This window comes from Pavona decussata, unplaced genomic scaffold (assembly GCF_977016875.1).
Source record: "Pavona decussata unplaced genomic scaffold, jaPavDecu1.1 SCAFFOLD_8, whole genome shotgun sequence".
NCBI classification, from domain to species: Eukaryota; Metazoa; Cnidaria; class Anthozoa; order Scleractinia; family Agariciidae; genus Pavona; species Pavona decussata.
In genome coordinates this window covers 823,872-847,971 of record NW_028145431.1, presented here as the reverse complement: position 1 = coordinate 847,971, position 24,100 = coordinate 823,872, and the positions used below count along the sequence as shown (strand labels likewise).

Below are 24,100 nucleotides of genomic sequence, written 5' to 3'. Positions count from 1 at the left end.
TTATGTGGCATCTCGTCTACACGGACAATTTTTTTGATGTGGCAATTTTTATTTGCCACATAAAAACTAACACGCCAGCTTTTCAGTAAATGCAGTTGTCACATAAAAATTGGCCATTTCTCATCATCTACACGGGCAAATAAAAATTGCCACGTAAAAATTGCTATATAAAAATTGCTCGTGTAGACGGGGCTTTATAAACAACATAACTTGATGTCAAACAAATTCTTTCGTTTACCCAGCACCATGAGAGGAGTGAAGAGGATTGTAAGGAGAAAATGCACCTTGATATTGTAGCTTAAATGTAAATAAAATAGTCAGCACACGCTCCTATTAATCGGGATACAACGGTGAATGCCTTGTGCTGTGGTCATTGACTAAAATGTAATTTAAATTCCTGTAATTTTACATGCGATTTTTATGCAATTTTCCAGTGTCGAGCTCAAGTTTCAGATTTAAATCGCCTGTGTAAACTGGCGGCGATTTCAGCGCAAGTTATCGGCGAGTTATCACAGGGGCTTGAAAAAGTTTGAAACTTGATACAAATTTGCAGGCTTTCAATTGTCAGAAAACGTAAGGCGAAATCGCGCTAAAATCTCAGCGAAATCTCAACTGGTTTACACGTGCGATCAAAAGTCGCAGCCGCGCCCGAGAAAAATTGCTGTGAAGTACAATAAAACTAGCGCCGAATTCGTAGCAATTTATCATCGTGATATCGCAGGGGCTTGAAAAAGTTTGGAACTTGACGCAAATTTGTCAGAAAAAGCACGGCGAAATTGCAACATGTTTGCACGTGCGATCTGAAGTCGCAGCCTTGCACAAGAAATATAATTGCACTGTAGTGCAACAAAAGTTGCATCAAAACTCACATGTGTGGACGGTCCTTAACATTGCAACTTGAGCGCGACAGTGGTTTCATTAAAATAAATGCAATAAAAATTGCAAAAAAAATCACGACATGTGTAAATGCGCTTTTAGATTGCGCGTGTAAACCGGCTATCGGCAATTTTTACGCGATTTAATGTTGGAAAAATAGTTATTGATTATTAATCAAACTAGATTATAACTTCACGTAAAGTAAAGCTGGGTTGGGAGAATCGTGCTTTGAACAAATGGACCAGAAAGATAAACAAGAGAGCGTAACTTGAAGGCCACAGAAAGTGCATGGAATTGTTAACCAAAAAAAACCGACCGTTTTCTAAGCCGGTTAATGCGCTGCTGGGATTCATAAGTCCGCATACAAAGTATTAACTTTGGATTCTGCTTTCATAAGTTTCCGTCTTCGTGACGCATCTGCGAACGATTTGTTCACGATTTATGTTTTCAAGTGTAAGCGAGAAATGATTCCTGGGCCAAACCGCTTCGTCAAGAATTCGGAAACTTTTGATCTAGTGCAGACTTAGCCATAGTCAAGATAAAATTCATAGAAACAATAAAAACTCAGTTACCTTCACCGGGCTGGCTTCTGCATGGCACTGCGAGGACGTGTGAGTGAAGAAACGGTTTTTAACGTTCCGCTTTGTTTGTGTTCCACGCCAGCGCTGCGGCATCGCGCGCGTGTATGAATTTTATAACGTCAGCACATTTCTTGTGGAATACGAACAGGTAAGCCCAACGTGCATTAAAGCGTTAAAATTAGGAATTTAAGGCTAAAGAAGAAAAGAATAAAACCCAATAAATTCTCTTTTGGAGGTAAAAAAAAGTAACGACATCGTATCAACGGAAACCTAGCTTTGCTTGATTCGAAAAACTCGTCGCAAGCGCGCGCTTAGCGACGCGAAAAAAATAACAAAAATTCATTTTTTTGCCAGCGCGTGCAAAACGCGCACACTGGAAAAATTCACCAAGAAGTTTACTACAGGAATCTTTTACAAAACGACACAAGATACTCCTAACCACACTTGCAAATGAAGCCATATGACAAAAATGTATGAATGGCAGTTTTGTGAAAAATTGGCAAAAAATAACCTTTTTGCTACGAGGATTCATAGCTATTAGAGAGATTTAGAATGACGAAATAAATTCCAAGAGATGCTGACTGTCATCCGAGGTTTTGCGAAGATCACCGAAGTTCACCCGATGCATTCCCGAAGATCCTTTATAGACTTCAGATGATTTCCGAAGATTACCCGAACAATTACGAAAACCAGGAGAATATTTCCGAAGAGTTTTCGACATAAGTGGTAGGTTTTCAAATACTTTATGCTTCTGTATAATTATGAAAGGCTATTTCGCAATTTTTCGTGAATGTAATTAATAATTATTTATTTCTCTGATCGTCAGCGGGCGGTATCCTAAAAATCATAGACTGGGTCCGGTCACGGTAACCTGAATCCGCCGGAAATCTTGAAGTGAAATCAGTCTTTCCCTATACGGAACTCCCGGCCGGTGAATAACATATATGTAGTCACATGATTTTCCTTGTGCAATTTGGAATAAATAAGCACTTGTAAATTGAAAAAGATTACTCGTGCTTATCTGTTACAAATTGCACTTACCTAGAAATCATGTGATTACCTGAACTTATTGCTTAATTTAAAGCTCGTATTTTTGTGATTCGTTTCAATGCAATTCAGCAAGGTACACGTGCATAGATCGCGGGAAAATGCTTCAACCAAACAACAGTTTATTTTTCTCCAGATTTTGTGGTGTTTTAATTCTTCAGTCTTTGGTTTCCGTGGATCAGTTTGCGTCAAAACTGCGTCAAGAGAAAGACGATGTCAACTCCAAATCAAGTTAGTCTTTATACCAGAGATTTAAAGTCCAAGGTACAAGAAAAATACAGAATACACAGAAAGGATTTTGTTGTTTGTTAAAATAGCAAAAGAAGAATCAAAACAAGGCGAGACATCCAAGGCCTGCGGATGCGATGAGCATGATGGGAGATTGCAGGGACATTCCTGATGCAATAATAGGTCTTGGACGGAGCTCTGCCAAAATAAAAGAAGTCAAAGAATTGATTATAGTTCAGAACTTCGAGTATAAAGTCCTACGGTTGGCCAATAATTATACGCAAAAGAGCTTCGGCTTCCTGACAATAACGGAAACTGTATGACCATGTATATCTGTGCCTTCATAGTTTATACGAGGCGCGGCAAATTTCAACGCAAAAATGGCCAATAATCATATTCAATTTTTGATTTTTTTCTAAAGTGCTTTCTCCATTTTTAAACTAAGCATTCAAATTTAGATACTATTCTCAAATATTTAGTGGCAATTTCTTGCAAGAGGGGAGGTTGCTTTAAAAGAAAAGACGTGAATTGTGACTTACTCTTTGTTTTGATCTCGTCGACAAAATTTGCCGCGCCACCGATACTAAGTCGGACAAAGTATAAAAGTTAATTAAACCGTCAATTTCGTCACCTCACCGTGTACATATTTTCTTCAATGAGAGTGTGTGCACTGGATAGATCATAACGTAAACTGTATCACAAGGAGGGGCCGGATAACCATTTCCTACCCCATAGTGACAAGGCAAAGTGAAGCCTAAAAAATGTATATATCAACACCTGTAAAAGGTTTCAGAATGTAAATAAATCAACCCTTACTTGCACAGCGCTTGCCATCTCCTTTCCATCCATGCTTACACTTGCACTTGTAGGAGCCTTTGTTGTTGGCGCACGTGGCTTTTGGGTGGCATGGCTTCTTGGCACATTCGCCTATCGTTACTTGTTTGATCACGGCTATAAGAATGATGTTGGAATGTCACGAATTTTTTCCTTAAAAAGTGAGATTTTATTTTGAATATTCGAGATTTAAAACTCATTGCAGAATAATTCAACTCAGTCAGGGTTGATTGCAAAACTTTTAGAACCTTTTTGCCTTGAACAAAGCTTTGAACTACGCAATGTTTTCTTGACTTATTTGAACACAATCACATTTAATTTGGCCCGTTACTTTTGAGTGATATTTTATATGCTGTGGCTCAGAATTTGCTTTTGCTTGGAGATTTCTGAACGATGTTAACTTTTTCCATCGCCTCGGATTCAGTATCATAAAAAAGAAACGAAACTAGCTAATTAATGTTTTAACCGAGAACAATTTTAAAGAGCAGCATTTAGATCAAAGGTTTCTGTTCAAGAAAAATCTTCCATTACATCATTTCATAGAAAAATTTTCCCCGCGTCAACTATCAATATATCGTAGCATTCTAAATATAGTAGTTAATATATTTCTAAGTATTGCTTACAGTGTGCTGGTGTGCTTGGTGCGATCTCTTTACACTGGATGTCTTGTACCTCGCTTTTGCCGCTGCCCGCTGGTTCGTATCCTGGTGCGCATGTGCAGCTGTAGCCGCCCGGGTGGTTCACGCACTTCAAACTTTGCCCTACACATGTGTGGAGACTTGTATCCTCGCATTCATCAATGTCTGAAAATTGAAAAAAAAAAAACTTATATACGTGTTTGTGGAGTGAAAGAGGTCCATGTTGCAAATTATTGGATTTTTGTAATAAGTCAAAAGCAAAGGAAAGAATGAGCAAGTGAGAGAGAGGGAATTGAATTGAAGTTATTTTATAAGGCAGTTTCGTAAGTTTAATTTTTTCGGAACATAGAGACCGCGGGTAGATCAGTGGACTTACCTTTACAAACCAAGGGTTCGTTGGTTACTGATTCAAATCCTGATTCGCATGCGCAGTTGAATCCGCCTGGGTTGTTTTCGCATTTAGCGTTTGTACCACAAATGTTATTTGATCCCGCACATTCATCAATGTCTGAAAATCATGTGAAATTATAGCATTTCATAGCGGACAACGCTCATAATAACAATTAGTCTATTAATTAAACCTTAACTTAATTCAGTGGCAGACTGTCATTGAAACTCGAATCTGATTAGCTATGCAAGGGTGTTCTGCTTGTTAAATAGTTAGCTCAAAAAGTTTATGGATTGTAGAGTGTGATGTCGCAGCCTAGCCAGCAAGTTTAAAACTCAGGGTCTTTTTAAATTGCTGTCGTAAGGGTCATTTTTTTCTTTAATGCACAAGGTCAAACTTAAAAACATCCTCATGATTTTTTTTTCTCCATTTTTTAACATTTTTTTCTTCTTCCATGACAACCTCCTCCCTATTCTTGATATGTTTTCATGACAACGAATTGGAACACGTTTTACAACGATTTTAAAGCGTGCCATGTAATGGAAAACACAACTACATCGAAAGTATAAGCCAAAGTTTGTAATTAAAATTAAACTTAGTTTGTAACTGTATTTATCCCCCGAGGAAGGTTTGTAGGTTTGTATTGCAAACCAAAATATCGGGCAAAAATTTGTTTTTTTTTTTAAACAAAGTATGATATTTCAGTTATTCTAGCCTTTGTTGTTTATTCTATCAAGCTCGCCACCTCTGCCGTTGGAATCAGTCTGCTGTCAGTATTTTGTATTTGAAATAATTTGCTGATCCAGGCCTACATGTGATCCGGCACCACTCTTCGGTTTGTCGCTGTGGAATTGCAGATATTATTGTAATTAAATTTAATTGGCTTTAACTTGTTATATAGTATGCTGGTCAATACTTTTTTGTATCTCTGGAATTGTATTTATTTAGGGTTTTAATTAAGCCGGCTTTTGTTATGTAGTATCTGTAACTGTATTTATCTTAGAAATTGTAACGTAGCAGCACATCTTGAAACATCGATATGTTTTCTTCCCCTGACACCTGTGCAATATAAGCCCCTGTAATCGCTAGTCTGTGCTATGTTAAAAATCTATTATTAAATTAAATTAAATTAAAATGATGGGTGACTCACCTTCACAAGTGATATCCTTTCCGTTAGTTTTGTCGCTGTCTGTTGATTCAAATCCTGGTGCGCATGTGCAATCGAAGCTTCCTAGGCTGTTTTCGCACTTGGTGTTCTCGCCACAAGTGTTGAGACTTGCATCCGCACATTCATCAATGTCTGAAATTGCATCAGTATGAATGAGGAAAGGAAAGATACACATATTGTAGATTGAACGGCTCTTGGGATAGACTACAACAGTCCGTGAAGGGCAATATTTTTACGCCTTCTTCAAGATGGCGGATACTTTCCGTAACAAACTGGTAAGTATAACAGAATAACACTCCGGTTAGCAGGCCACACTAACACGCTGTAAGTGTATTTGAGACATCTCTTAATTAGAGAACAGAGGTCACCTTTTGTTAAATTTGCAAGCCGACCTCTAGAAAACACAACAAATGTTAAGGGAAATGATTAGTTGTATCTGAATCGAAATCTTGTTATCTTTTTAATGGAACAATTGTCGACAAACAGCTCATCTGCTTATCTCAGCGTAAAGATACAATGATTACGAACTTTAATACTTGTTTTTAGAGTGTCGAAAGTAATTTCGCGTTTGCTTTGGTTTTGCATTACTACGCTCTGCGATTGGTTATCAAAACTCGCGCCATTTTCTTAACCAATGGGAATCCAAACAAAAACCAATCGTGTTTTCGCCGCAAGCGTTTTCCGGCGCTTGGCGCCAGTTACATGTATTTGCTTCGAATTCTGATTGGCTCGTTGTGTTGTTTGCATCTGTTGCGATTGGCCAGAGTAATTACTTTGGTTTTGGTTTTACGACACTCAATTGGAAACCGCTCTAATAGTAATTATAAGGTCTTATAATCGTCTTCCTAACTTACCTTGACATAAGTCCTTTCCTCCGGCTGTTCCATTGCCTGTCGATTCATATCCTAATACACATGTGCAATCGAAGCTTCCTGGTTTGTTTAAGCATTAGGTGTAATCTGCGCAAGTGTTGAGTTTTGGATCCGCACATTCATCAATATCTAAAAATGACATAAATGTATATATCAGAAAGTAAATTTCTACATTTCCAATGCAGGTGTTTTACATTCATCCCGGTTGACCACAACAGCCAATATCGCGCTGAAAAGCTCTGTCATTGCAAGTTTTTACTTACTACTTTCTGATTACAGCATTTCGTGATCATTCCTCGCAAAATATGAGCCTGTTACGAACGAGAAGTTGTTAATTAGGCGATTGTTTGCCCTACTCGCACTTTCCTATGTTCCGAAATTTTCTTTTGATATTCTAAGATCGCCTTGTGGCGCAATGCGTAGAACTTTATCGCCTAATTTACAAAATAATTTCAGTAAACGTTTAGGAATTCAAATACCTTGAATTATTATTCAACACATTGTTACACTGCCCAAATATGGTCATGGTACACTAAATATTCGTCGTCAGTGGTCAACAGTTATCCTGCGATACACGAAATTTCGTGTGTCGGGGATAAAAATGGCAAAATAAAGATCGTCGTCAGCTTTTCTGCAGTGAAACTGTGCTTTGTTATCAATGCGTTGAATAATAAAACAATTATCCTGCTCAATCTTGCGTAATATCTCCTCTTTATGTAATAAATCTGGTAACACTTAACCAATCCAGCAACTTTTCTGCTATGTTAACTAATAGTCTTAGGAGATAATATTTCCACAACAATGTTTTCGTCGATTTTTGGGGGGTCTTACCGGTACATTTGTCTCCGTTTCCTAGAAAGCCAGCATTGCAGTAACATTTGTGATGTTTACACTTTGCAAACTCGTTACAGTTATGATCGCCAACGCAGGGTGTGTGTCCGTCTTTATCAACAACTGTAAAAGAAAAAAAATGTTCGCCATAAACATAGAGGGGTATACGTTTTCTGTGAGTGCCACAGGAATCATATCATACAGGTCGGTACGCAGGAAGGGAAAAGCTTCTTGGAGTGTTAAAACTCAGTGTGGGCGTAAGGACCTGCCACACGCACGAAAGGAATAGCACAATTTTGAAGTGGACAATTTTTGCACCATCAAATATCAGAATCTCGTTCAAAATAGCGAAATGTGATGTGTCTTAACATTAACAGTCATATTTATGTGTCATAATTCCGAGATATTTGTATGTAATTAATGACCCGCTTGTAATTCAGTTTATGCTGCAAAGAGGTTGAATAAACGATCATTATTATTATATATAAAAGACAAGTCTCCCAGTTCCGTGTTGGTGTCTTAGCTGTAAAATTACATTTAAGGAAGTGCGTGCGTGAGTGTTCCTTTCAGTTAATTTACTGCACCTCATCCACGTTATTTCAAGTGCAAAAGATTATTTAGAACGTCCCACAGCCGTCTAGTCTGTAAGCGCACAGATTCTAAAATTAAGAGTAGCACAAATTTTGGCGCGAACATAACTTCAGAAAAAGAAGAAACCTAATGCTATGAACTTCTTTTTTTTTGGCATGTTATTTTTTCCCCTCTTTTTTATTGTGCTAATGCTTACACTAATAAGTATTTTCCCTTGCTTATTTTAAAATTGTAAAATTCAATTTTGTCAGTGTAATGTAAAGTAACGAATGGAAAAGACGATTTGCCGAGAAGTATTGCCCAAAATACTATTAAAATTTGGCTGGAATTCCATTGCACTGTGGTTAATAAAAATCTTTATAATATTGTGTGAGATACTTAGCCGACATACAACTGCTATTTCGTAATGAAAATGCCTTCAATGAAAAAAAAGATGCTTTTCACTACACTTCACATTATTATCATCGTTTATCATAATTTTGTTATCGTGGGTTTTTGTTATCGTCAATAAATGTTTTAAAAAATGCTCCAGGTCACGACTAAAAATTTTAATTTACCTTTTTCACTCATGCAGAATGGGCGTCCTGCTCTTCCAAAATGTCCTGGAAGACATTTGCACATTCTTGTTCTGCCATAGTTGACGTGCTCTACACAGTATGCGTTTCTGTAAGCTGGCATTGGAAACGAGCCGGGCTCTCCGCATTGGTCGTGAGTACTGTACATTTCTTTTGGACATCCACGCCACCCTGTCAAAAAAAAAAAAAAAAAACTCAAAGTGACAGGAAAAATGATCTGTTTTTTAATTTTAGTAACAAGAATAAAATAATTTTATTAACTACAATTTGAATACCATGATCTAAAAAATAAATAAATAAAAAGAAGAACATCGCTACGAACTACTGATGGTTAGATATTACGGCAACTTTTTCTGTTGTTCAGATAACAGCTTGGTTTATAGGGACAGTTTGCTTGAATGAAAAGTACGTAGCCCTGGCAACGGTTTTTTTTATGAGAAATATAATCCTTTTACTTCAGAAAAATTCATTCAAGCCATGAACAAACATATTTTAGGAAAACATGGATCGGGAGTTGTGGGGCTTGGTCGACAAAATTGAAGTTGAATATTGCACAATGTATGACAGAACTAGCCGGTAAACTGTTCTCTGTTTACCTGCAAGACTACAAAAAAAAAGCCTTGCACCGCTCAAAAACTATGCTAGTTGAGTTACAGAGATTCGAGAGTTTGAAAGCAATAGTGCTATAGGTAAAGCCCAGGATGTTCCTTGTGAATGAATTTCCGTGAAAAAAAATCACAATTTATTACTGTTCCCTAGCTGATCCAAGATCCTTCCCTTCATTTTACACTTGATAATCGTTTACTTACTGTCGCCCTGGGGAATTGTAGTGTCGCATTTCGTTTTACCGTCTCCAACTGCAAATTTTTGGATACAATGACACTCTCTCCAGATGCACTTCGCTTTTCCTTTGAGACAGTCCGCATCCGATTCACATCTTCCGGGTTCAGCTGGGGAAAATAAATGGTAAGAGAGCTGAAGACATAGGTTATCCCTCCAAGCATCAGTTCTGGGTCACCAAGTGGATTATTCAAAAAGTTTCAGAAGAATAGACTTTGCGGCTACCCGAATTTACCGTTTCTTTTCTCCATAATTTTTTGTAGTTTACAAACTTAGCATGCTGCATGAGAATTGGTCAAAATTAAAGCTTAGTCCTGAAGCTTGGTGGATGATAATTTGTCGTGGACTTTTTGCTTGCAAAGGTGAAGTCGATTATTTATTTATTTACTTATATTTTTCAAAACTGTCGCGTTGTTAGCGCGCTTTGAAAATTACACGCGTGTAGCAATTCTTGAACTAGCGCCGCGACAAGTAAAAAACGCGACTACAATTGCGAGCTTTTGCTTGTACATGTGAACGCGATTATTTCCTTTTTTTCAAAAACTGTCGCGTTGTAAGGGCGCTTTGAAAATTGCACGCGTTTAGTAATTCTTGAACAAGCGGTGCGGCATGTGAGAAAACGCAAGATGATTTAACACAGATAAAGCTGCGACTACACTCGCGAGCTTTTGCTTGGACAGCTGAACGCGATTCTTTTATTGTTGTTTTTGGCTAGTGCGCTTTGAAATCGTACGTGTATCCACCTATGAACTAGCGGCACAACAAGCGAAAAAAAAAAACGCAAGAAAAAAGTCGCAAGAATTGAAATTCTCGTGCAATTTCTGTCACTAAAATTTCAACTCTTGCGACTATTTTCATCTGTCGTGTCGCTAGTTCAAGGACGGTTAGAAGTGCGATTTTCATCGCGCACTGGCGATGCGTCACCTTTGCAAGCAAACATTCTCTGTCTAGCCGCAGCTTCATAAAACAAAACTTACGATAATCTGATTTCTTGTAAGAAGCTCCAAGTGAACCGCTGATGCAAGCACAGATTAACAACAGAAGGAGAATCCGTTTGCCTGGAGACCCCATTTCTGCTGATGTGTAGACTGTGTTTGAAACTGTCCTTGAAATAATTATCCACTTACCAACTGTAAGGTTTCTAATTGATTAGAAAATCAGAAAATTAGCCGCACGCAAAATAATGACGAAAGTTTCATTCGATAACGGTTAGTCAGCTGAATGACCTAGATTAGAAAGAACATCCACATCCCTCTCCTCCCCCGTACCCCACTAAACAGTCCGCATACTTCATAGCAACAGCAACAAATTCAAAAACTGCGTAACTGGTACATTTACCCATAATTATTAGCGTACGACAACCCTAAAAATGTTCATTAAAAAACAAAAACTTACAGAATACTTCAAAAAACTTCAAACTTAGCATACGCAATGTTGTTAAAACAGGGAGAAATTTCCCCAAAAATATGGTTTTCCATGTGCCTATAGACCATTTCCGAGTTGCTTTGAACCTCACTATGAAAGGGAGGCTAAGTGCAAAGTTTTTGTTATGAAAATTAGTTTTCAGTCATATGCAAACAAAACTAATTTTCACATGAAAAGTTTTACACTTAGCCTCGCTTTCATAGTGAGGTTCACAGCAACTCGGTTATGGCCTATTGACCTCTTCAGGATCGCAAGGAATTGTGGGAAATGTACAGCCACCATCTTTTTTTTCCGTTCGGCGGATTTAGACCCCGTACCCAGGCTAGTAGCTAAGCCACTATCCAAAGAATAAAATTTCTCCCAACTAGCACATTTTACCTGCTCTGACAGATTTTTTTTTAGTGCATGAAGTCATTCACTCTTTGAACATGTACTGAACGCACATCGTGGCATTCCGGCATTCATGTTAAATACGCATTACTATACCTAGTGGGCTGAAAGTTGTATTAGTTGCCTCTAAAGCCTCCGCTAAACGTTCTAACATTGTTGTACAGAATTTGTCAAAACATTTAGCACTGCATGTTAGTTGACGTTTGACCGACAATTTTTCGTTGAAGAAAACTGTACTTTTGGCGAAAAATTTTCGGCGTCTATGTAGGACAACGGCCCTAGACTTCTATCAAGCCAACGAATGAAATCTTTCCACAGGAGTAACAAGGATTACCAGTTGCATTTTTTGGGACTTTTTGGGCTTCACCCCCATCGTACGCCTTACTGGTAGACTGGAGAAAGATAATCGTATGAGAAAATGGCGAAAATTGGTGCGAAAAATGGGCGATGATGTAGACAATTTTTCTTAGATTAACTTGTCAAGCTTGCGGTCTTTTCCTGTTGTCTGATCGGCTTTAATTTACCAAACTTAACTGCGCGAGGTAGGTAGTTTCCCTATTGCTATGGTAAAGGACTCAACAGAGCAACACCCGTTTTCCCAAGTTGGGAGTTGAGGGAAGTATGCGAGAAAACAAAAGAAAGGGGCAGTCAGGTAGGAGAGGGGGACAGTGGAAACGATCGAGAAAGCCGAGAGAAGCTCAGCAAAGGCAAGCATCCTGCATACAAATCGACAGATGATTGCTACGCGAAACAGGAAATCGCTTATGAAATATTAATTTTAACTTGTGTCACAGAATATATTGATATGCCAAACAAACTTAATTTCTTACAGATTTGAGTAATGCAGTATTTGGTGATCTGATAACTTGTTTGGTCATTTGGGCGCAAACCTGAGACCCCCCTCCCCCCACCTCCCCTTTAGTCCCTTCCCGAAACTACTACCTTGAAACTCAGCTCACTGGTTTAGAAAAAGAAGAACAATAACACACAAAAAAATAAACAAACTAACAAACACATCAAGGACAACAGTAAAACACCTCAGAAAGCCATGGAATGGAATGTCCACATGATTTTTTTTTCAAATCTTGCAGGATCCATTACATTAGTTTTACGTCATTGGATACATCATCAGATTTTTGTTGCACTAACACAATGAAATTCTCAAATTCATCATGCGCCTGTACTCTCGGAGGGTTCAAGTCCAAATTATTTCCTTCATTAACAAAGTGATGCACAGTCGTTTTCAACTGCTTACTCTCTTCCTGTGTGTTATTTCAGTTATCAAGCCTCAGAATGCTGTCGTACATTGAAAATAGTGTGCAGAAAAAAATTGTTTTCATTTATCAGTATGTGTCATAACAGAATTAAGAGTCATTGTCTGAGAAAACCAGGCAGAGGTGAAAGATGGGGGTCGGCCGATTTCCTTCAAACTTTCACCATTTAATGTCTGTCCGAAATGATAATGAATGATGCTATTTAGCAATTCTCCTGCTGTTGCGTTTCGTAGTTTGACCACCCCCCCTGGTTTTGACCCTCACTGAACCTGATGTCACGCAAAATATATGCAGAATTTGAAGGTCAATAAAATATATTTCGAGTCATTTCTGGGGACTCATATCGATTGCTTGTATTGTTTACGGTCTAAAAACCGTTGTTAACGGAAAATATCCCGACTTAACACAAAACTTATTTTTTTATAGAATTTTGCAATTTCCTTGCGATCGCGAAAATCAAATGTCTTGGGCCAAATGTGAGGCAATTTCGAAACTGTTTTTCTCAGAGGTGCGGCGTTCCTTTCCGAAAATTTCAAGATATTTTTTAAGCCAAACATCTGTTCTCCCAAAATCAGCAAACTCTAACTTGAGCCATTAAAATGCGTTTGCATGAGCCACGCTCGAAGTCTAAGATGACTCGGCATTTTTGCTAATAAAGTTCCACAGCGGGTTGTTCTTTATTTCATCTTCTTCTTCTTCTTTTTTTTCTTTTTTGTTTTTGGATAAGCTCGATGAAACTATCCTAACTCTCCGAGGTAGAACTTCCCTGGAAAATTTAGTTGAGTGTCGCTTTGGGCAGGAATAACATCAAATTGGTGTTAGCTCACACTTGATTTGATTAAGCGTGACATGTCACGGTAATTGACAATTTTGTCAAACGTGATCATAAACAGAACACATTTCTCGCTTCTTTTAACATTTGCATTTTAAACTTGGTAACAACAAGCTTTTCCCTGATACTAGATTAAGTCTTGGAGTCAGTCTGTCGTCGATAATTGTCAACTAAATAAAAACAGCAGCAAATACCTGTGAAACTTGCCACGGCAAGAGAAGCTTGATTACCGAACCTCCGATATGTTCGTTACATAACAGACAATTGAAAGAACAACAAATCTTTCTTCTGTAATGCGTTGGGTTCCGCCATGGATCTGAAGTGCTCTTTCTGGTCTGTGGATTCGCCTTGCTATCCTGTACACGAGATATTGAATCGCATCTCGTCAGTCTTGGTTTTGGGAAGCAAGCGTGGCGCGACGGGTTCAAAGACTTCAAAGATCTCCCAAGCCGAGTTGATTCTCAACAGAGCAGGTAAATTTGATGTCCCTGAAGATGACAAAAGAGGAATGACTGTTTGCCCCAGACATCGCAAGAACCTTACAACAGACTGGACCGGCCGAAAACGGACTATGTGTTGCCATCCAAGTCATATAGGGACAACGAAAGCCGGGGTAATACAAACCAACCCGACGAGTAAATGCCAAGATGTCACAAGGCATTTTTGAGCTGCATAACGCTTTTGTTCCCATCGGTTCAGGTTCGTTTTATGTTAACTGACTGACTGTATACTAGACTCATTTAAAAAATATAAACAACATAGCATTAACGGCCGTGGGAACCGAACGCGAAGTTTAGCACATTTGTTTCACGGGGGTCATGCCGCCTCAAATTAGTCGTATCACAGGGCAACCAATCTTAAGGGTTTCGAATGGTCTTTGCGAGCATTTGCGAGCATGCGAGCACTGTGTTTATTTTTGCGAGCACGAGCAGTTGTCAAATTTTTCTTGCGAGCAGCGAGCACTTTAGAAAATACAGATGGCGAGCAGCGAGCACTTTAGAAAAATACAGATAGCGAGCAGCGAGCACTTCGAGTACTTCGTAAATTTTCCGCAAGCTGTAATCTCTCTTTCAGATTAATAGGATTAACGAAATCTCGAGCAATCGAGTACATGTTAACGAGAGTGCGAGCATGCGAGCAGTTGCAAAAATTTTGCGAGCACGAGCAAGTGAGCACCCGTTTAATTTTTGCGAGCAATTCGAGCAAAGGCCAATATTTGCGAGCACTTTTAAATTGAATGGGACCATTCGACACCCATTAATCTTAACGTCCATGCTAGCTATTGTATTTTGATATAGTTTAAAAACAGTTTTTAGTTGGAATTTGGAATAAAGGCGGGAAACATTCTACCTCATTTAAAAAGTGTTTCACAAATATATATTCAATATTTCATATCCATCAGAAGAAACTAGTTCCCTTTTATACCAAAAATACATATTCCTTATAAAAAAAATGGCAGCAGGATTGGCATGAGCTTTCTTCTGATGGATATGAAATATTGAATATATATTTGAGAAACACTTTTTAAATGAGGTAGAATGTTTCCCGCCTTTATTCCAAATTCCAACTAAAAGCTGTTTTTAAACTATATCGAATTACAATAGCTAGCATGGACGTTAAGATTGGTTGCCCTGTGATACGACTAATTTGAGGCGGCATGACCCCCGCGAAACAAATGTGCTAAACTTCGCGTTCGGTTCCCACGGCCGTAAATGCTATGTTGTTTATATTTTTTAAATGAGTCTAGTATACACTCAGTCAGTTAACATAAAACAAACCTGAACCGATGGGAACAACAGCGTTATGCAGCTCAAAAATGCCTTGTGACATCTTGGCATTTACTCGTCGGGTTGGTTTGTGTATTACCCCGGCTTTCGTTGTCCCTATATGACTTGGATGGCAACACATAGTCCGTTTTCGGCCGGTCCAGTCTGTTGTAAGGTTCTTGCGATGTCTGGGGCAAACAGTCATTCCTCTTTTGTCATCTTCAGGGACATCAAATTTACCTGCTCTGTTGAGAATCAACTCGGCTTGGGAGATCTTTGAAGTCTTTGAACCCGTCGCGCCACGCTTGCTTCCCAAAACCAAGACTGACGAGATGCGATTCAATATCTCGTGTACAGGATAGCAAGGCGAATCCACAGACCAGAAAGAGCACTTCAGATCCATGGCGGAACCCAACGCATTACAGAAGAAAGATTTGTTGTTCTTTCGATTGTCTGTTATGTAACGAACATATCGGAGGTTCGGTAATCAAGCTTCTCTTGCCGTGGCAAGTTTCACAGGTATTTGTTGCTGTTTTTATTTTAGTTAACAATTATCGACAACAGACTGACTCCAAGACTTAATCTAGTATCAGGGAAAAGCTTGTTGTTACCAAGTTTAAAATGCAAATGTTAAAAGAAGCGAGAAATGTGTTCTGTTTATGATCACGTTTGACAAAATTGTCAATTACCGTGACATGTCACGCTTAATCAAATCAAGTGTGAGCTAACACCAATTTGTTGTTATTCCTGCCCAAAGCGACACTCAACTAAATTTTCCAGGGAAGTTCTACCTCGGAGAGTTAGGATAATTTCATCGAGCTTATCCAAAAACAAAAAAGAAAAAAAAGAAGAAGAAGAAGAAGATGAAATAAAGAACAACCCGCTGTGGAACTTTATTAGCAAAAATACCGAGTCATCTTTGACTTCGAGCGTGGCTCATGCAAACGCATTTTAATGGCTCAAGTTAGAGTTTGCTGATTTTGGGAGAACAGATATTTGGCTTAAAAAATATCTTGAAATTTTCGGAAAGGAACGCCGCACCTCTGAGAAAAACAGTTTCGAAATTGCCTCACATTTGGCCCAAGACATTTTCGCGATCGCAAGGAAATTGCAAAATTCTATAAAAAAATAAGTTTTGTGTTAAGTCGGGATATTTTCCGTTAACAACGTTTTTTAGACCGTAAACAATACAAGCAATCGATATGAGTCCCCAGAAATGACTCGAAATATATTTTATTGACCTTCAAATTCTGCATATCTTTTGCGTGACATCAGGTTCAGTGAGGGTCAAAACCAGGGGGGGTGGTCAAACTACGAAACGCAACAGCAGGAGAATTGCTAAATAGTATCATTCATTATCATTTCGGACAGACATTAAATGGTGAAAGTTTGAAGGAAATCGGCCGACCCCCATCTTTCACCTCTGCCTGGTTTTCTCAGACAATGACTCTTAAAAGAAAGACAATGTCAAGCCAAAAAATAGTGAAAATCTTTACACTGGTTACTACAAGTCCAAATACCCTCTTGAGTGAACATTTTTTCGATATTACACAGAAAAAAGTCATGTATTCTTTTAACAGCTTTGTTGAAATCAGCGACCTTAAGAGTCAGAAAAAAGAAGCATATAAAAACCCAAAATAGCAAAGGAAGAGTCAAAATAAGGGCAGAAATCCAAGAAGTACTGAAATGAAGAGCGTGATAAGAGATAGCTGGAACATTCCTGATCCAATTGCATGTACCGGACGAATCCCTAGGAAAAAATAAGAACAGCTAAGTCAGGCCAGGTTTTATTTTAGACCTGTAAATGGGACTGCCCCTAATATGTAAAAACAAATTCTCCTATCTTGACCCTATACTATTCTTTTAAAAGTCCTGGGGAGAATTAATTATAACATTAAGAAAATTTACCTTGGGTGATTATATATCCTTAATTCTCGTGATCTTAGTGGTCGAGTAAGCATTGGTATTACAAGGAGAAATTTGATGCTGACCACTGTTCAGGCTTAAAGGGTTAAGGCGTCTAAACTAGCCCGAAATATCACACGGAAGTATTAAAATTTATATGATATATCACGTGATAGCCTGATTTGCAGTAACCGTTAGTGATGCCTGCAAAATAACGAAATACTGGAAAAAATTTACCGAATGTAAATAAATCAACCCTTACTTGAACAGTGCTTGCCATCTCCTTTCCCTCCATGCTTGCACTTGCACTTGTAGGCGCCTTTGATGTCGGTACAGGTGGCTTTTGCATGGCACGGATTCTTAGCACATTCGCCTGAAGCTAATAATTAAATGGTAATATCATACAACTTGATTAGTCAAAGATTAAAAGGAGCTTTCTGACTTCCTGATTTTCAGTCACAAACCTTCAACGTTTCCCTGGGTCTGTGCCGATAAAAAACGCATTAATAATGGCGTGAAATTTAAAAACCTTGGCACTCAACTTTTGTCTCTGTAACGCACCTTCTTGCCAAAATAAATGTCCTTTGCTTTGATTTCGTGAAATTCTAATTTTTTTGCAAGTGTTTGAAGAAACAAGATACTTTGAACTTTCCTCCGTTGTGCCTTTTGTAAGAACTGCTTACATTGCTTGTGTGAAGTCTGTTTACAATCGATGCCATCTCCTTCGTATCCCGGTGCGCATTTGCAGCTGTAGTTACCGGGGTGGTTTACACACTTCGAGTTTTGACCTGTACATAAGTGGAGACTTGGATCCTTACATTCATCAATGTCTGTAATGATAATATAGTTATACGTTATTGACATCGAGCATGACCTCTGTATTGGGAAAATATTGGTCGACGACGAGATCTGTCTAAAAAGTTGATGGTATAATCCATCAATTGATAGGAGCACTCGGATTTCCTTTTTCTGAGCATACCTGCAGGATTGCTGAATAATATACATCATTCTCAAACCTACCTTTACAAGTGAGATTGTGTCCCTGCGTTTTACCATTTTCTGTTTCGAATCCTAATTCACATACGCAATGGTAGCCGCCTAGATAGTTTTCGCACTTGCTGTTCTTGCCACAAGTGTTGGAGCTTCCACATTCATCAATATCTGCAAATCGCATGAAATTATACCATCACTTATGCTATAATTAGTGAAAATACAGTTGGAAAGATTGCGCTTCACGCTGCCAGAAAATATAGTTTCTATGGTATTTAGTGCTACCAATTCGCTTTAGATATGTTCAAAAATGAAAAGAAACAGCTCGCAAAAAAAAACAAAAGATCACGGAGTATAATAACAGGCAACCGGTGGGAAATGTTGAGAAAGTTACTTAAAATGCTGTTCTTTTTTATTTTTCAAGATCATTTTCTGGTAGTTACGGGGGATTTTGCGTAGGCTAATGTTGTGTTATTCATTTGTCACGCAACAGTGATTTCATTAGGCATGCGCATACGCGCCCGAGCAGGGGAATAAAAAATGGCCGTCGACCTGAAGCGGTAGTCTATTGCTTGCTTTCTTTAACTCAACATGGTGTCAGAAATGGGATCGTTACAAGCCTAGAACCTTCATCAAAATCGCTAGGATCCTGTAGGGAATTCAAATCGATAACCTGAAGGGAAAAGAGTTTTGAAACGAAAACCTCACAGGAAGAAACACGAAAAACCCAAAGAGAAAATTTCAGCTCCAAGTGCAACAAATGCTCGAAGATATAGGGCACTAGGCACAGGCTTGTAGAGGCTCAAGGCCCATGAAACCACTAGAAGTCGAAGCTGAAGAAGAAAAACCTTTCTTCTTGGGAGAGAAAGTGGATCTACATGAAGTCCAGAGTGACATTGCAAAATCTTCATGGACCGCCACACTCCTTGTAAACGAGACACCACTAACCTTCAAGCTTAACAGTGGTGCGGACGCTACAGTGGTTCCATACGATAGTTTGCTGAAATTAGATGGTCAGACCAAGTTGCAACCTACAGATAAAGTCCTTTAAGGCCCATGCAAGTATAAGCTGAACTGCAATGGGAAGTTTACAGCTACTGTTACCAACAAATCTAAGTCCATGAAGGAACACATCTATGTTGTAGAAGACCTCACAAAACCACTTCTTGGTAGAGCTGCTGCAGAAAGTCTAAACCTGATCAACAGGATCCATGAATTAACCAGCGATGAGTACAAAGCAAAGATGATCGATGATTATTCATAGCTATTCACTGGGCTTAGAATGATGAAAGAAGAGTACACCAACAAGCTAAAACATGATGTGACACCCTTTGCACTTACAGTCCCAAGAAAGGTACCAATGCCACTCTACGCCGAAACGAAGCGTGAAATTGACAGAATGCTGAAGAGCGGAGTGATATCACCAGTGGACAGCCCAACAGAATGGTGTGCCCCTATGGTGGTGACTCCCAAGCCCGATGGGAAAGTTAGAGTATGTGTGGACCTAGCCAAGCTCAATGAGTATGTTCAGCGTGAAAACCACCCAATCCGGTCTGTGGATGTCACCCTGGGAAAGCTGGCAGGAGCAAAGTATTTTACAAAATTGGATGCAAACTAAGAATTCTGGCAAATCAACCTGTCAGAAGGCTCACAACCTTTATCAAACCTTGGGGTCGTTATTGCTTCAATGTGCTGCCTTATGCAATAATTTCTGGCTACAACAAGTTTCAGAAATCCATGAGTAGAATCCTTGAGAGTTTCAAAGGAGTTGAATGTAACATTGATGATGTACTAGTCCATGCCTCAACCTACGAACTACAGGACAGCGGGATAAAAGAGGTATTGGGACGTCTTTCACCAGCAGGTGTGACACTGAATATAGATAAGTGTTCCTTTAGTGTTCCCAAAATTAAGCTCCTGGAAAACATTGTTAGTGCAGATGGCATTGAGGTGGATCCTGAAAAAGTAGCAGCAGTGGTAAACCTATCAACATCCAAGAATGTTCATGCAGTCCGTGTGTTCTTAGGGATGGTAGACCACATGGGCAAGTTTGCAGAGCACCTAGCCGATAAAACAAAGCCTATTCAAGATTTGATGCAGAGGGACCGACAGTGGGTCAGGGGACCACCTCAGCAAACAGCCTTTGAAGAAATCAAGACAATATTGACAACGGCACCAGTGCTTGCTCTCCATATTCCTAACAGAGAGGCCAAGATCTCAGCTGATGCGTCCTCATTTGGATTGGGAGGAGTACTGCTACAAAAGCAAGATGACCAGACCTGGAGGCCCGTCACATTCATTTCCCGAGGACCCACCCCAGTGGAATGCAGAAATGCGCAAATAGAGAGAGAGGCGTTAGCCTTCACTTGGGCCTGTGAGTGGTGCAGTGATTACCTAGTGGGAAAGTCCATCATTGCTGAAACAGACCATAAGCCCTTTGTGCCATTTCTCACCACGCGTACCCTGGACGAAGTTCCACTAAGAGTTCAGCGACTAAGAATGCGCCTCATGAGATTTCACTTTAAAGAGGTAAATCATGTCCCAAGAAGGGACTATGCATTGCAGATGCGTTATCAAGAATGCAAGCGGATAACCCGAATACTCAGGAGACTGTTTCAGAAAAAGAAATGAACATCTATGTTGATAGCGTACTGGACTCTTACCAGTGTTAGATGTCAAGTTGATGGAGATCAAAGAAGCTCCAGATGAAGACCTGGCCTGCAAACAAATAAAGATTTACTGCATGGAAGGCTGGCAAGACAAGTTTCACCTTCATTATGCAACCGAACCTAGTCGGGCAGTCAGAGGAGAGCTAGGAGAGCTCAGCGTAGTCCATGAAGTGTTGCTTAAGGGATCGTAGTACCGTCAACAACGAGACTACAAGTCCTAGACAAGGTACAGGAAAGACATCAACGCACGGAACGAGTTGCCCTCGCTTTCCCAAGTCCAATGATGAGGTTGAGAGTGCTGTGAAAACTACAAGTCATTCCTAAAGAAAAGAGAAAGATCCAACCAACGAATTGTTGGTTTATATATCTACCCCACTAGCAAGTGGGTATTCTCCATCGGAATTACTTATGGGAAGGAAGGTAAGAAACACCATCACAACCTTCTACACCAATCTTAACCCAAGATGGCCGAACATTAATAAAAAAGTGATAGAGAGCCAGGGAGCAAAGAAAAACAGAGGCCCAATTTCAACCAGCGACATAGGGTGGCGGCCTTGAAGCCACTTCAAGATGGTGTCGCTGTGTATGTCAAAGTTGCAGAAAACACTGGTACTGTCACAGGCACAGCAGGAACACCTAGGTCCTACATGATCAACACAGAGAAGGGCACTGTGAGACGGAACAGTTCCCATCTCATCTCAATTTCTTTAGACAAGTCAGAACCATCCCTCGTTTCTAACCAGCGATCTACTGTTCAGGCGCAAACCGCTGTGATGCCTCTCCCGTCACTTTGTATCTCCTCAAGACCAAAGAGACATATCATACCATCTTTGAAGCTAGCTAAGAGAGAGCCGGAGACTTGATTAAACAATTTATTTATTTTTTTCTTGTGGACACTTAAATTTTGTCATGTTCTTGTACATAGCATTCAAATCATTGCATGTTGGCTACTTTGTTACCAAGTTTAAGCTTAATTTTTAAAACAACAATTTTGCACATTGGTTCTCATTTTAAGAAGGTAATAAGAAGATGTTGTGTTATTCATTTGCCACGCACCAGTGATTTCAGTAGGCATGCGCATAGGCGCCTGAGCAGGAGAATAAAACATGGCCGTTGACCTGAAGCAGTAGTCTATTGCTTGCTTTTTTTACTCAACAGCTAAAATATGCTAACATTATTTAAATTATTTGGGACCTTCAGATTAATTAATTGACGGTTATATCCTTAGAAGATTTCATGGAACAAAATTCTATCCCTTAAATTTCGATCTACTGCAGGCCTTCCGAAAAAATCTTCCTGATCTTATTTTACTATCTAAACGATGCTCTTGTGCCTTCGAAAACAAACTAGCTAATAGTGTACATTCGGAGAGCGAAAGTATGATACGAAATTAAAGTGTTAGGTGACAATACACCAAAATAACGGTAATTTTTCAATTCTACTCAATTCAAACCGAATTACTAAACAAGTGATTAAGCTTCTGAACAGATTTTCAGCGAAATGAACCGTTGGTTGCCTGTAAAATATGGTTGCTTTAAAGCTGGCGTTTGGGGTCAACAAATGCATGAATGAACTTACCTTTACAATCATATGCATGAGTGTTAGCGTTTGCGTTTAATTGAAATCCTAATTCGCATGAGCAGTTGAATCCGCCAGGGTTGTTTTCGCACTTAGTTTTTACACCACAAGTGTTGAGATTTGAGTGCTTGCATTCATCAATGTCTATGATTCATGTGAAATTTTAGAATTAGAGCAACACATACTACGCTTGCACACTCAATGGGCCACAGAGACTGAGCTCATGGCTTAGCAGTTTCCCGACACTCAAGACGTAATTAGCGTGTGCCCTGCGAATAGTGACATTTTTGAAAATGAATGAAGGGAACAGAATGGAGCCCGAGTTATAAAAATATGTGGCATTTCTATACATATTTTGAATCAGAGCGATTTTAACTGACTCCCCGCTACATCAGTAGAAAAATAAATCTGCCGGCAAATTGTAACATAGGCCTGTGAGATTGAAACTAAAAATCGACGCGATAAATCAGTCGGGCAAATTACACCTTAACCAACTTACCTACACATGTAAGAACTTCTCCATTGGTTTTGTTTGTTGGTTCAAATCCTTTTGCACATGTGCAAAGGTGGCTTCCTGGGCTGTTTGTGCACTTGGTGTTCTCGCCACAACCGTAGCGGCTTGGGTTCGCACATTCATCAATGTCTGAAAAATAACATCAGCCAATGAGAAAAGGAGACTGTTTATGGCTTGTTTTATGACTCGCCAAGCAATGATTACGTCAATGTGACATCATCGTTTCGGAAAAAAGTCCCATCAGTCCACACATAAACAGTCTACTTTTGATTGAGTTTTCAAAGCGCTCCGTCTTGGTTGAACGAAATTTAAACTCTGTTTTAGTGTGTACGGAACTCTGAGTTGTCTTATATAGAGCGTCATAGAGAAGCTGTTCTGTTTCACTTGACAGTTCCGCACTGTTTTAGTAATATATTTGTAATCAAACATACACATTTTTTTATTCTTGTACATTTAAGTCAAATACCATAGTTTAAGAGTTTAGTGGTTGTTTTTCTAATTCAAATTTGGATCGCGCAAAATTTAGAATTTACTGATTTCGAGTTTATTTTATCATCGTTAAGACAAAATTGATTTCGTTGAGATATAAACCCGAACAACTTCAATCTAACACCAATAAATAGTGTAGATTTCACATCAGTCGTTATTGGAGAAGACTGCCCAATAGCCTGTTTAAAAGTGCGGTGTGGTCTCTCAAAACTGCATGAAAACACCTTAAATTGCGCCCATTACATGTAACTAAACTAGAAATACGTGACTCGCAAAACCTCGCGAAGCTGGGGCTGGGTGGAAAGCCCTCTTTACACGTATTGTAGCATCAAACGAGGAGATTAAAAGGCGCATAAGATTTTTTTTTATGAGCATAGTGTTTTCGTAGTTCCACGGGCTAGTTTGCGGTTGAAAATCTATTTCTGTCGCGACGTAATGTACAACGGGCGTGCAGCGCTGTCGTGTTCGATGAATTTATTTCCCACGGAAAATTATTTACCGCGGCCACAAAGCGTGTAATTTCTTTAATGCACTATTTCACAAAAAAAGATTTCTAAAAGAAAGGGAAAAGATTCTGGAGAGATAGTTCTGTATCCAGTGAATATTGATGAACATTGCAGTTGAAATTTGATCATGCACGCATATGTTTTTCGGTGTATGCAAATTTTGCTCCAGACAACGCCAGACAGTCTGACGTCATTGTGCGGACACCTTCAGAGATATAAACATATATCAACATATATAAATATATTTTTCGCTCGAATTCGCGCGGCTTAGCTCCGCTCGGGCCGGCTCGGCC

General features: G+C 39.2%; 2 protein-coding genes across 2 annotated transcripts in view; both read right to left on the bottom strand.

The window, feature by feature from the left end:
* The window catches only part of LOC146488745 (uncharacterized), an 80,428-nt gene that overhangs the window by 11,670 nt on the left and 44,658 nt on the right, over positions 1-24,100 (bottom strand). Inside the window, exons 18-30 of the mRNA XM_085112049.1 lie at positions 22,798-22,941; positions 22,299-22,442; positions 17,745-17,891; positions 17,324-17,440; positions 16,839-16,906; positions 16,677-16,755; positions 6,615-6,692; positions 5,743-5,892; positions 4,581-4,712; positions 4,190-4,369; positions 3,549-3,683; positions 2,840-2,930; positions 239-297 (exon numbers count right to left, since the gene is read on the bottom strand). Of these exons, the coding sequence (XP_084968175.1) occupies positions 239-297; positions 2,840-2,930; positions 3,549-3,683; positions 4,190-4,369; positions 4,581-4,712; positions 5,743-5,892; positions 6,615-6,692; positions 16,677-16,755; positions 16,839-16,906; positions 17,324-17,440; positions 17,745-17,891; positions 22,299-22,442; positions 22,798-22,941 (1,524 nt within the window). The remainder of the gene's footprint in view (positions 1-238; positions 298-2,839; positions 2,931-3,548; positions 3,684-4,189; positions 4,370-4,580; positions 4,713-5,742; positions 5,893-6,614; positions 6,693-16,676; positions 16,756-16,838; positions 16,907-17,323; positions 17,441-17,744; positions 17,892-22,298; positions 22,443-22,797; positions 22,942-24,100) is intronic.
* Positions 5,766-10,593, bottom strand: LOC146488746 (nidogen-2-like). The gene is made up of 6 exons (XM_085113457.1): positions 10,447-10,593; positions 9,439-9,579; positions 8,612-8,800; positions 7,464-7,586; positions 6,615-6,761; positions 5,766-5,892 (listed from the first exon to the last, which is right to left on the bottom strand). Exons 1-5 carry the CDS (start codon positions 10,538-10,540, stop codon positions 6,709-6,711), a joined length of 600 nt encoding a protein of 199 aa, XP_084969583.1. The 5' UTR covers positions 10,541-10,593; the 3' UTR covers positions 5,766-5,892; positions 6,615-6,708.